General features: G+C 47.1%; 1 protein-coding gene across 14 annotated transcripts in view; it reads right to left on the minus strand.

Moving 5' to 3' along the window:
* Nucleotides 1-13,431, minus strand: part of ADD3 (adducin 3) — a 169,314-nt gene that overhangs the window by 13,820 nt on the left and 142,063 nt on the right. For all 14 annotated transcript variants that reach the window (XM_054033710.1, XM_054033708.1, XM_054033705.1 and 11 more), the window contains 4 exons: nucleotides 13,216-13,398; nucleotides 6,742-6,999; nucleotides 5,353-5,472; nucleotides 3,951-4,040 (listed from right to left, as the gene is read on the minus strand). In XM_054033710.1, the coding sequence (XP_053889685.1) occupies nucleotides 3,951-4,040; nucleotides 5,353-5,472; nucleotides 6,742-6,999; nucleotides 13,216-13,398 (651 nt within the window). The remainder of the gene's footprint in view (nucleotides 1-3,950; nucleotides 4,041-5,352; nucleotides 5,473-6,741; nucleotides 7,000-13,215; nucleotides 13,399-13,431) is intronic.

Below are 13,431 nucleotides of genomic sequence, written 5' to 3' on the forward strand. Positions count from 1 at the left end.
TGATGGGATGGATTGCACCCTCAGCAAGTTCGCGGATGACACTAAGCTGGGGGGAGAGGTAGATACGCTGGAGGGTAGGGATAGGTCCAGAGTGACCTAGACAAATTGGAGGATTGGGCCAAAAGAAATCTGATGAGGTTCAACAAGGACAAGTGCAGAGTCCTGCAGTTAGGAAGGAAGAATCCCAGGCAGTGCTACAGGCTGGGGACTGACTGGCTAAGCAGCAGTTCTGCAGAAAAGGAACTGAGGATTACAGTGAATGAGAAGCTGGATATGAGTCAACAGTGTGCCCTTGTTGTCAAGAAGGCTAATAGCATATTGGGCTGCATTAATAGGAGCATTGCCAGCAGACCAAGGGAAATGATTATTCCCCTCTATTCGACACTGGTGAGGCCACATCTGGAGTATTGAGTCCAGTTTTGGGCCCCACACTACAGAAAGGATGTGGACAAATTGGAGAGAGTCCAGCGTAGGGCAATGAAAATGATTAGGGGGCTGGGGCACATGACTTACGGGGAGAGGCTGAGGGAACTAGGCTTATTTAGTCTGCAGAAGAGAAGAGTGAGGGGGGGGGGATTTGACAGTAGCCTTCAACTACCTGAAGGGGGGTTCCAAAGAGGATGGAGCTAGGCTGTTCTCAGTGGTGGCAGATGACAGAACAAGAAGCAATGGTCTCAAGTTGCAGTGTGGGAGGTCTAGGTTGGATATTAGGAAAAACTATTTCATTAGGAGGGTGGTGAAGATCTGAAATGGGTTACCTAAGGAGGTGGTGGAATCTCCAACCTTAAAGGTTTTTAAGGCCTGGCTTCACAAAGCCCTGGCTGGGATAATTTAGTGAGGGTTGGTTCTGCTTTGAGCAGGGGATTGGACTAGATGACCTCCTGAGGTCTCTTCCAACCCTAATCTTCTACGATTCATGACATTTCTTTACTACAGTTGTATACGATTATGTGAGTCTTACTCATTTTAATCTCACGCTCTTTTTGCTATCACAGAAGTTACAGGTGGAAAACAATGATTAAGACCATCTTGTCCACCCTCATGGCAATACAGCACTATTCCCTACAGTATTTGTAAACATTTGGTCCTTTTTTGCAATTAATTTTTATTAACAATTTTCAGAGAGAATAAAATATAAATATACAATACATATACATATACAAAAATAAGTAGCAGCAAGAGCTAGACATCACACATTTACAAATCCTTAATCATATACATTGTTGCAAATAGAATCATAGAACAGAATCACAGAACTAGAAGGGACCTCGAGAGGTCATCTAGTCCAGTCCACTGCACTCATGGCAGGACTAAGTATTATCTAGACCATCCCTGACAGGTGTTTGTCCAACCTGCTCTTAAAAATCCCTAATGATGGAGATTCCATAAATAGTTTGTATTGTAACCGTATTTATTATATATATTTTGGGAACAACTGAAACAAAATTGTGAGATGACTTCTAGTGTGGCTAATTTTATATGAATTAGGCCAATGTTGTAATTTATCACATTGCTAATAGCTACAGATATGGTTACCAGGATACTAAATTACTAATATGTACTACAGCTTTCTATTTCTGGGTCTGATTGGTTTATAAATTTAGTTATAAAAAGTGAAAAGAAAACTACCACCCACGAAACAAAATCATCACACCCAGACTAATGAAGAGAGCTACGCATCTCTGCTGTTTTGATTAAGTGAAAAGTGACCATGCAAAAAAATAAATAAATAAATAGCTGCTCACACTACCTATGCACTTGGTTATAGTACAAGTGTATCTAATGTTAGTTGTCCATCTCACTGTTTATGTAGATCATGAGAGCTCTTACAAGTAGCATCAGTAAAAATTATTCACTCACTGAGGAGGAGATTTGGACCTATTTCTGCAAAGGAGTCCTCCAGTCTGGATCCTGGCCTGCTGCACTTCACTGCCACATTGCTGTCAGGTAGCCCCTCCATCTAGACTGGTTACTAGTGTTGAGCTTCTGACAGGTATGTATGAGTAGAAAGAATATGAGGGGGTCACCATGTCCAAAGAGAAGGCAGTAAGAAGTTGAACACCAAATGGATACTGCTGCAGAAGGGGCATGTGTTCCCCACAGATTTCTTTGCTTCCCCATTTTTCTGCAGGCAGCCAAGCAATCTGTGGAAGAATTCCCCCAGGAGTAAAGGGGGTTATTCTTTGTCATCATGAGTAAACTGATTAGCCCTGTGAAGTAAATGAATTGAGAGAGGAAAAAGAACAAGATGGCGAAGCTTTCTGTCATTCAGAACCTCCCCGTGAAATTAGTTTGAGTTCATAAGGACATAGGAATTGCCATACATTCCATATGGTCCAATATTCTCTCTCTGACAGGGTCCAACACCAGATGCTTCAGAGGAAGGTTGAAGAAACCCTAAAGTAGGCCAACGTGAGGCAATATGTCTATGATGGGGTGCCCAGAGTGAAACTTGGACTGTGGGACCGCTGAGCTCTCTGTCCCCACAACCTGGAGTATCCCTCTCATTCTGTGATGTTGTTGCCAAGCTACAAACCTCTGACAGGCTCTGCATTTACACCGACATCCACAGGCAGTGACACGCCCAACTGAGTTACATGAACACTTTGCCAACCACTCATGAACCAACAATAGAGGCTCCAGCCAATTCCCCCACAGATCTCCAGCCTTGCACTGGTCAGAAGCCTGGCCAGTGTAAGTTCATTACCCAGTCCGCCCCTCCCTCCATGTGGAGAGGACACACATTAGCCTTTGTAAACTGACCTGAGATTTCCCAAGCACTTCAACCAAAACACACTGTTTTAGGTAAAATATAGAACAGATTTATTAACTACAGAAAGACAGATTTTAAGTGATTATAAGTAGCAAGCACAGAGATCAAAGTTGGTTACCTAAGAAATAAAATAAATTCGCAGTCTGAGTTCTATAAACTAAGCAGGATTTGAATCAAGCAGTGCTGCTCCCTGACAAATGGTACCAATGGGTCACAGATCTTCAATACACAGGCTGGAACTGCCTTCCAGCCTGGGACCACTCTCCCCAATTCAAAGTCTTTATTCTCCAGATGTGTTTCCAGGTGGTGAGTTGTGGGGGGGGAGTGAGGCTGGGGAGAATTGGCTTGAGCCTCTCTATTGGTTGGTTCATGAGTGGCTGGGAGAAGCATTCATGTAACTCAGTTGGATGGGTCCCTGCCTGTGGATATCAGTGAGTGCAGTGCCTGCCAGAGGTTTGTAGCTTACCAACATCACAGGGTGAGAGGGATACCCCAGGTTGGTGGGACAGAGGGCTCAACAGTCCCACAGTCCCAGTTGTATGCTGGGGACCCCCACACTGTCCCCCCATGAAGGATTCATCCTAATCACTAGTAGTTAGGGACAGTCTTAAATCCTGAATCATCAGTTTTTAATCTCTTCCAAAACTCTCCTTGTTAGCATTAGCTAGAACGACATTGCATACTCTTTTTAGCTATACAAGTGTGCAATCCCTATCTGAATCTTGCTAAATTCTTGGCCTGAATGATGTCTTATGGCAGTGACTTTCATAGTCCTATTAGGAGCTATGAGTAGTTCTCCATTGACTTAGCTACCACCTCTCGGGGAAGAGGATTAACCTCTCCTGTTGCTGTGGAGAGAGTCTACACTGAAGCACCTCAGCGGCATAGCTGCAGTGCTGCTGCTGTGTTGCTGTAGTGTTTTAGGTGTAGACAAACCCTGAGTAACTAGAAGCCTCACAGATGGTTTTTTTTTTTTGTTTTTTTTTTTTTAAACATTGTAGATAAAAACTTGTATTGTGAATGACTAAAATATCTCCCAGGTTAGATATAGTATTTTCAGGTCACATTTAACAAAAAAACATTTAAAAAGAAAAGACCAAACCTCCAAGTCTGAAAGAAAGATTGATAGAACCCATTTAAGGCAGTGAATTAAACCCAAGTCATGATGTACACTTACTGGACTAGGTTTTTTATCCACAACAATCCCAGCAAGTAATTGAGATTGTGGTCCTGCTGTCTTTAAGTCATATCGGTTTTGCTCACGAATCTATATGGAAAAAGACAAATGTTATTTGAAGCATCTATTGTCCCTATATAGCAAACCCTTTCCCACCATCAACTTTGTATGGCCAACATATTGGGCAACGGAGCACAACTGTAGCACTGGACTTTGTACTGCTCTACTCTGGGATAAGGTGCCCCCTGCCTCTGACTGCACAGTACCTGCTGATCCTATGACCCCACTTCAGCACCGCTAAAGATTCACCCTGGTCCTAACCCCAGCCACCTGCACCCGTTGTGAGCCACCATGTATGGGACCCCAGTGGAGGTGAGCTCTGTAGAGTGACTGCACACTATCTGAATCTGCCTTCCTCCCTTGTGAGGTAGAATCACACAGGCTCAGATCTCAATGGGTCAATAACATGTGTGGTCACAGAAGTATTGGTAGAATTTGCCCCACTTGAATAATTTGCTACTTTCCTCAACCAGCAGCCCCATCTACATGGCAATGATGCACACTGTCAATATTTAATGAAAAAAACAAACAAAAAACCACCCCAGGACTCTAGCCCCCCTCTCTCTTTGAGACAGTAAGGCTTGTGACTCTGCCTGGGAAGAGAAAGCTTAGTGTCTGGGACCGATAACAGTAGTCCAAATCAATGTCTGGGTGATTACAGGGCATTGTTCTATTTATCCTTTTTGAGGAAGGGAGTTGCTCCTTCTCAATCATATTCAGTCCTCAGGGATGGTAATATGGCCATTTAACCCCTAAAAGACTCCAAGTAAGTAAATCCCACAATTTCACAGAAACAGCATTACATGTCTAGCAAAATAATCATGCCTGGGGTGGAGTTTGGGTCAGCTTTCTGAAAATGGCTGCTTTTCACATTCATGATATTTATTAGTTATGTACATTTAAAATAAATATTAATTCCCAGAAACTACCTATGCAACATTTTAATGAGTATTTCTGCAGTTTTTTGAGAAAGGGCACCTACAACATAAGAGAAATGGCTCAGAGCTGTTCAGTTCAGATCTAGATTCAAACTTCCACTAAGTTTTGTGCTTAGCCAAGTGTTACAGTTTGGGGCCATCTCTGATCTGTCATTCCCAGAGTAACTGCTGATCATCTAGCTAAGTATTATAATCAAGGTGCTACCAGTTTTATTATTCAATTCCAATAGCATGTGGAACTTAAAAAAAACCCCAAAAAACATTTTGGTAAAGCGAGGATATTTTCAGTAAACCATTTTATTACTGTTTCTAATGACCACTTGACTGCCGACTTAGAATATATATCTGGTACCTGTAAATAATTCAAGGTATTGTTACAGATTTTTTCATTAATCATTTCCTACCTTATTCCTCTTTTCTAACACGTCACTTGGGTTTGTATTTAGAGGCACAAATTGGTTAGGATCTTCAATTTTGATTGGAGTTCCTCCACTAATCTTGGAGGAGTCTTCAGCTTTCATCCACTTAAAGAAAAATGTTTAGATGTTAGGCGAAAAAAGGGGAAGAATGTGGCCATTGGAAAGAGCATGGTTTAGTGGTTAGGAGGAGGAACAAGGACTCCTAGGTTCTATTTGCAGCTCTGCTAGTCACTCACTAAGAGATCATTGCCAATTTATTAAACCGTTCTGTGTCCCAGCTTACAAACTTGTAAGTGGATGTAATACTTACCTCACGATATTCACACAAAAGGCAAGTTTAACTAAATGACTGTAAAAAATTGAAAAGCTCACTTGAAAAATGATACAGAATTACAAAATGATATTAACATGATTACGTTTAGAAAGGATCGCTTTTACCAAAAATCCTGTATAAAAGGGATAAAGACCACTGAACTTTTTATTCCATTAATGCAGCATCTAAGGGCTCCAGAATTGGTTCTCTCTCCCTCTTACTCTATTTGTACTGTAATCTCCTACCTCTGCTAATTGCAGGTTTCACATTGGGATTTTTTCTTTTTAAGCAAAGTTTAACATAAGCCTGCCATTGATGGTATATCTACCAAACTAAAGGAACAGAGAAATTGGTTAACTACCACCAGGTGGTGCTGCTGCTTTTAATGTATGTTTTATGCAACTGGGATACCTCTACTAGGCACTGCTTTGCAAGAGGCCTGAGCTCTCCACTAGCTGGTTGGGAATGTGGTGGAGGCAACATACTTAGTCCTGGGAGAAGGAAGTCTTGCACATCATTCAGAGACATATGTTAACAGGTGGTGTTAATGGGCTCTAAAGAAAGTCCTGATCAGTTGTCTTTGACCAGAGATAGTGACAGTGACTTAGACACAACAAACATGGAAGGATTGATTTAGCTTGGAAAAAGATAGCGCTCCTGTTGGGATGGAGAGGCCCCAACATAGAGGGGGGAAAATGAGAGACACTACAGTGGATACATGGGTAATTCTTAGCATGCTATATGCAGTACAACAACAACAAAAAAGCTCCTATTACAAGAACCAATACGGAAGAGGAAATCAATCAAAGACTGAATAATAAAGCTATCCTTTTTTCTATCACCAAAATTCCCCCAAACAGAAAGGGCATATCAGTGCAGCAGCTATTCTCACGTTCAATCTCAGACAAGCCTATTTTCTTGTTTGCTAGCTTTTAACTAATTAGATAATCCAGCTAAAAAGGATTTTGGAAGTGGGCCAGATTTAGTGATATAAACTCGGTATAATTCACTTTCTCTCAGGTACAGGAAGAACAAGACAACTACCAAAAATAGCTTCCTACCGTTATCTTAGTTCTGGGACTGGTCTCTCCATTCCAAGACTCTTCAGGCACATTCACTTTCAAGTATGTATTTGGAGAGTTCAGCCATCTTGTCTTTTCTCGCTGTTGTCTTTGTGCTAGGAATTTGAGGGGGGAAAGTGGAACTGTATCATCTTCGAAAGAAAAGGCAGTCACAGTGGCTGGGATCTCAACGTCACTCTTGTGCCTGGGTTTTTCTCTGACTAGAGGTTGCCTATAAGCATAGCCAGTTCTGTATCCCTGAGGAGTTAAGGAGGGAAAAAAAAAAAAAAAAGATCAACCAAAAATCCCCAAACAATAAAAAATTATGGCAAGTTTTTACCACTGCGTATGTATTAAATGAACTATCTGCACTCATCCAAGTAAGAGGTTTGGGGTATCTGTCTTCAAAATATTTTTATGGATTTATAAAAAACCCTTTACAGTCAGCATCATAGCAGACAATCAAAATTTCACATAACTGTAGTTTTTCACATATTTGACAGTCTTTCCACTTCCCTTATGAACAGTGCAATCCGGAAGGATTAAGAATAATCTGTGGAAGTTTATAATGGTCAATTCCCTCCTCCATTCAAGAGCCAACAAAGGTAACTTTTCCCTTCTGATGGAAAAAAAGTTACCTTTTCCTAACTGGCGTTCTTCGAGATGTGTTGCTCATGTCTATTCCACAATAGGTGTGGGTGCTCACCACGTGCACCGGTGCCGGAAGTTTTTCCCCTAGCAGTACCCGTAGGGGGGAGCGCCTGGAGTGGCACCTGCCTGGTGCGATACAAGGGGAGCTGCGCGCTCCCCCCACCCTCAGTTCCTTCTTGCCAGACAACTCCAACAGAGGGGAAGGAGGGTGGGACGTGGAATAGACATGAGCAACACATCTCGAAGAACACCAGTTACGGAAAAGGTAACTGTTTTTTCTTCTTCGAGTGATTGCTCATGTGTCTTCCACAATAGGTGATTCCAAGCTATATCTGTTGGAGGTGGGTAGGAGTTCAAAAGTTCCCAGGATGGAGGACAGCCCTGCCAAACCTGGTGTCATCCCTGGTTTGGGAGACAATCGCATAGTGCGAGGTGAACGTGTGAACTGACGACCACATGGTGGCCCTACAAATGTCCTGGATGGGGACGTGGGCCACAAAGGCAGCTGATGAGGCCTGTGCCCAGGTCGAGTGTGCCCTCACAATGGGTAGCTGGGGAACGCCCGCCAGCTCATAACAGGAACGAATGCACAAAGTGATCCAATTGGAAAGCTGCTGAGTGGAAATCGGCTGGTCCCTCGTGCGCTCAGCCCAGGCCATAAACAGTTGCGAGGACTTTCTGAACGGCTTAGTCCGCTCGAGGTAGAAAGCCAGAGCCTGCTGCATGTGAAGCATGTGGAGGCGGCGTTCCTCACTGGATGTGTGAGGCTTGGGGCAGAGGACCAGTAGAAAAATGTCCTGACCCAGGTGGTAGGTGGAGACCACCTTTGGGAGGAATGCGGGGTGTGGGCGGACCTGGACCGTGTCCTTATGAAAGACAGCGTGTGGTGGTTCGGAGGTCAGGGCCCTGAGCTCTGAGACTCGCCTGGCCGACGTGATAGCAACCAGGAAGGCTACCTTCCACGAGAGGTGACACCAGGAACAAGTGGCCAGTGGTTCAAACGGGGGCCCCTTGAAACAAGCCAACACCAGGTTCAGGTCCCACTGTGAAACCGGGGGTCTAGAATATGGGAAAAGATGGTCTAGACCCTTAAGGAACCAGCCAGTCATAGCATGGGAAAACACCGTGTGTCCTTGCACCGGCGAATAGAAGGCCGATATGGTCGCCAGGTGCACCTTGACAGACGAGGGCGCCAGGCCCTGGGCCCTCAGGTGGAGGAGGTAATCAAGGATAAGCTGGATCGGGGTGGTCACCGGGGAGACACCTTGGTCCGCCACCCACCTAGAAAATCGGGACCACTTCACCAAATAAGTGCGGCGAGTGGAGGGCTGTCTACTTTTGAGGAGGACGACGTGCTGAACTTCCTCTGAGCATGTCCTTTCCTCCCCACCTAACCATTGAGCAACCACGCCGTGAGGTGAAGAGCCGCTAGGTTGGGATAGAAGAGGCGGTCCTGGTCTTGTGAAAGCAGGTCCGGGCAGAGTGGCAGGCCCATGAGGGTCCCGTACCAATACTGCCTGGGCCACACCGGGGCAATCAGGAGGACCCGGGCCTTGTCCGACTTTATCTTCTCCAGAACCCTGCAGATTAGAGGGGATGGGGGGAAGGCATAGAGAAGCTGACCCGACTAGGACAAGAGAAAGGCAACAGGAGATAACGCCCCTCCCTAGGCCCCCTCTGGAGCAGAACCGGGGGCATCGCTGGTTCTGCCAAGTCGTGAATAGGTCCACCTGGGAGTTCCCCACCTTTGGAAGAGCTGGTGGGCCACTTCCAGGTGGAGGGACCACTCATGTTGTGAGGAGAAGTCCCTGCTCAGGCAATCCGCCCTCTCATTTCGGGCGCCCGGTAAGTGGAAGGCCTTCAGGTGGATGTCATGGGCTATACAGAAGTCCCACAGCCTGAGGGCTTCGAGGCAGAAAGCGGAGGAGCGGGCCCCGCCTTGCCTGTTGATATAGAACATCAAGGCCATGTTCTCCGTGAGGACCCTGCCTACCTTGCCCTCCAACTGCGAGCGGAAGGCCATACACGCCAGTCGCACCGCTCTGAGCTCCTTGACGTTTATGTGTAGGGTCAGGTCCTGAGTCAAACACAGGCCTTGGGTCTGAAAGCTCCCCACATGGGCCCCCCAACCCAGGTCCGACGCATCGGACACCAGCTCCAGCGACAGGGCCCTGTCCCTGAATGGGACCCGTTGGAGCATGTTGTCTGGGGTGGACCACCATTGCAGGGAGGTAACCACAGCGTCCAGCACAGTGAGGACCTTGTCCATCCTGTCCATGTCCTGGGAGAAATTCAAGGCCAACCAGAGCTGGAGGGGCCTCATCCTGAGTCTGGCGTGACAGACCACGTACATGCACGCCAACATATGACTCAAGAGCTGCAGGCAAACCCTGGCTGTTCCACCGGGAACCTTGTGACCGAGTCGATGAGACCTTTCAGGGTCTCGAACCTATCTGGCGGGAGAGAGGCCTGGCCGATACTGCGTCCAGGAGCGCCCCGATATACGTTACGTGTTAGACCGGGACTAACGTGGACTTGGTGTTGTTTACCAGTAGGCACGAGGTGGTGCACGTGGACAGGAGGAGCGCCACGTGACCCCTCACCTGCGACCGGGAGGTGTCCTTGACAAGCCAATTGTCCAGATAGGGAAATATCTGTACCCCTCGCCGTCTGGGGTAGGCCGCTACCACCAACATGCATTTTGTAAACACCCTGGGGGCAGCAGACAGCCCGAACGGGAGGACCATAAATTGGTAATGATTCTGTCCCACCACAAAACAGAGGAAGCACCTGTGCCCCTCGAATATGTGGATGTGGAAGTACGCGTCCTGTAGATCGAGGGCAGCGTACCAGTCCCCAAGATCCAGGGAGGGGGATGATGGAGGCCAGGGAGACCATGCGGAACTTGAGCTTCACCATGGGCTTGTTCAGACTCCATAGGTCCAGTATGGGCCTGAGACCCCCTTTGGCCTTTGGGATAAGGAAATACGGGAGTAGTACCCCTTGCCCATGAACTCCTCGGGCACCGTCTCTATCGCTCCTAGTCCTAGGAGTCGCTCCATCTTCTGCTTGAGCCGAGCTTCGTGCGAGGGGTCCCCCAGGAGGGATGGGGGCGGTTGGGTGGGGAGGAGGTAAACTGGAGGGTGTAACCCTGGGAGATGGCGTTGAGGACCCATCAGTCTGAAGTGAGTTGAGACCATTCCGGAAGAAAAGCACACAACCGGTTGGAGAAGGGAAGCTTTACTGAGGTTGACTCCCTAATGAGGGCTGGTGGGTTGCCTCCAAGCGTCCCGTCAAAATTGTCTTTTCCCTGCCTGCTTGCCCTTGGAGGGTACAGGCTGGGGGGCAGGCCGAGGCTGCCTGTGAGGGTGTCTCTTATAGTCCCGTTGCTTCTTATAGGCGGCCTCGTACTTCGGGAGGGTGGCCCGGGTCGGTAGGAGTCTGCTGTGGCTTGAACTTAGGTTTTGCCAGAGCCGGGACATAGAGACCCAGGGTCTGGAGGGTCATGCGGGAGTCCTTCATGCTATGCAGCCTTGTTTTATCTTTTTCTGCAGAGATCCCAGTGGAGGCTTGCCTCTGGAGCATGGGGCCGACATTGGCGGCGCTCCAGGCACCAGCATGGACAAGATGTCCCGGGCCACCTAGAGGGCTTTGGGCGTGGAAGGCATCCGGACATCTGGAGAGGCCTGTTCCGAAGGGGCCGGGCTACTCTGCTCTACGTGAGTCAGAGGCCTAGGGCCCGGTGGGGATCGAGGACTGCCCGACATGGGCCTAGCCTCTGTCCCAGACTTCCCTCGGTGCCACTGTGAGGAGGGAGTCTTCTTGGCCCTCTTGGTGTGCCCCATGGACGGGGAGCGATGCCGATGGTCAATGGCACCGGCGGATCGCCGTGTACCGACACCACGGTGCCCAGTACCGGCTTGGAGTGGCGTGCTGGGGTTGGGGTCAGCGCCGACACCATCAGAATGGCTCGGAGCCTAATGTCCCTTTTTCTTTTGGTCCAAGGCTTAAGCGATTTGCAAATCTTGCACCTGTCGCTGATATGGATTTCTCCCAAGCAGCGCAAACAGTCTGTGTGCGGGTCGCTTCTTGGCATAGAACGCCGACAAGAAACGCACGACTTAAATCCCGGGACTCGGGGCATGCCCCGGCCCGGGCTCACTAACTAACTACGCTAACTAACTACAGGTACTAAACAAACAGTTCTGGGGCAGCAGAGCAGTTCCGCGCACCTTCACTGGTGGCAAGAAGGAACTGAGGGTGGGGGGAAGCGTGCAGCTCCCCTTATACTGCGCCAGGCAGGCGCCACTTTAGAGGTCACAGGGGATGCTCCCCGCTACGGGTACTGCTAGGGGAAAAAATCATGGCGAGCACGCACACCTATTGTGGAATACACATGAGCAATCACTCAAAGAAGTAGTAAGGATATAGTTTGAGCTAAATTGGCCTGTGGAATTCAGCCCTGAGTAAGGGGCAGCACAGAAGCAGAGCAGGGACTAAATGGTGACCTACAGTCATATTTGATTTTTGCTTAGCCCTTGCTCCATTGAGGGGGTGGGGATGGGGAAAGAGGGGGAGGAGAGGAGCATGGAGAGAAAGAAGTAAGTTCTACCAGTCCTTTTTCTGCCCCATAGGGTGACCAGACGTCCCGATAAAATCGGGACTGTCCTGATTTTGAGGTGTTTGTCCCGCATCCCGACCAAAGTATGGTCGGGACGCCATTTGTCCTGATATTTTGTTTCGGGCATTTGTTTCCCCCCCTCCCGCCCCCCACTCACCCGTCCTGGCCTTCAGCGTCATTTTGGCGGCGGGTGCTTCTGTCTTTGGCATCACGGTTTATTACCTGCTGCTGAAATGCCGCCAAAGACCGTCAGCGACTGAAGGATACTCCGCCGAATTGCCACCAAAGACCCGGACGGGTGAGTGTAACAATTAAAAAGGCGCCCCCCCCCCCGCGGCGGTCCCAATATTTTCCACTTAGCATCTGGTCACCTTACTGCCCCTCCATGCCAGCTGAGCTGTGTTGGCCAGCACGTCCAGTGGAGCTCCAGCTCCACCCACATCCCACTCCCTGCCCACCCATGCGAAAGGGGGAGCAGTTGCCTGCGGGGGAGATACCCTGGTTGCTGTGTTGTGACCTGTAATATAGGTAGTCCACACAGGAAAGCAAAGGGTCATCTATCCTCCCTGCTTGACCACATAGCGTAATTCATGTCTGAGTCCTATACATTGCACTAATATGCAAGTGGTACCCTCTTTTGCTTTGCTTTTACTTTATCAGTAAATCACTTACTTTTAAATTAATATTTCGTTACATTTTGAACAACAATTAGTATTGAACTTCTTTTTTCAAGTCCATAAAAATTAAAGAGATAAAACCTGATAGAAGTTAGAAACACACACTACAATTCATAACAAAATAAAAATGAAAGTTTCCAAGTATATTTACTAAGGTGATGATTGGAAAATGTATGTTGTAGAAATACAGCTTTATACAGAGAAATGATTAACCTTTGTGACAGTCTCCTGACAGAAATTTTAGCTTAACCAGCTCTCACTATTCTGCTGTGTTAGGCTTCAGATATGGAAAGATTTAAAAAAATATATATATATATATTCTGTACTAGGTCAAATGTTCAGATACAGGAGATATTAAATATTCAATAAAAACTACTTTTCATTTACACATTTCATTTTCAAGTTTATAAAGAAAATCAAACAGACAATTCCTTTACTTAGGGCCTAATCCCACAAAGAGTTGAGGAGTAAAAGGCACTCAAACTGTCCAGGGTTGCATTTGTATTGTTATAATTGTGTACCTACCAGGTTGTCTAGCATTCTCATGAGAGCTTCAAACTCTAGCTCCCCAACTTTCCATTTTTGTTGGGAGCCCATATTAACTCCAACTCCTCCAGCTGCTACCACAGCGTGTGTGAAAGGCTTGTACTTCTGCAGGTCTAGTATAAGAAGATTGTCTATTCCACCTGCACCAGCTAATGCATGAACCTGCAACAATATACACACAGTAATCGGTTTCTT

This window comes from Malaclemys terrapin, chromosome 7 (genome assembly GCF_027887155.1).
Source record: "Malaclemys terrapin pileata isolate rMalTer1 chromosome 7, rMalTer1.hap1, whole genome shotgun sequence".
NCBI lineage: Eukaryota > Metazoa > Chordata > Testudines > Emydidae > Malaclemys > Malaclemys terrapin.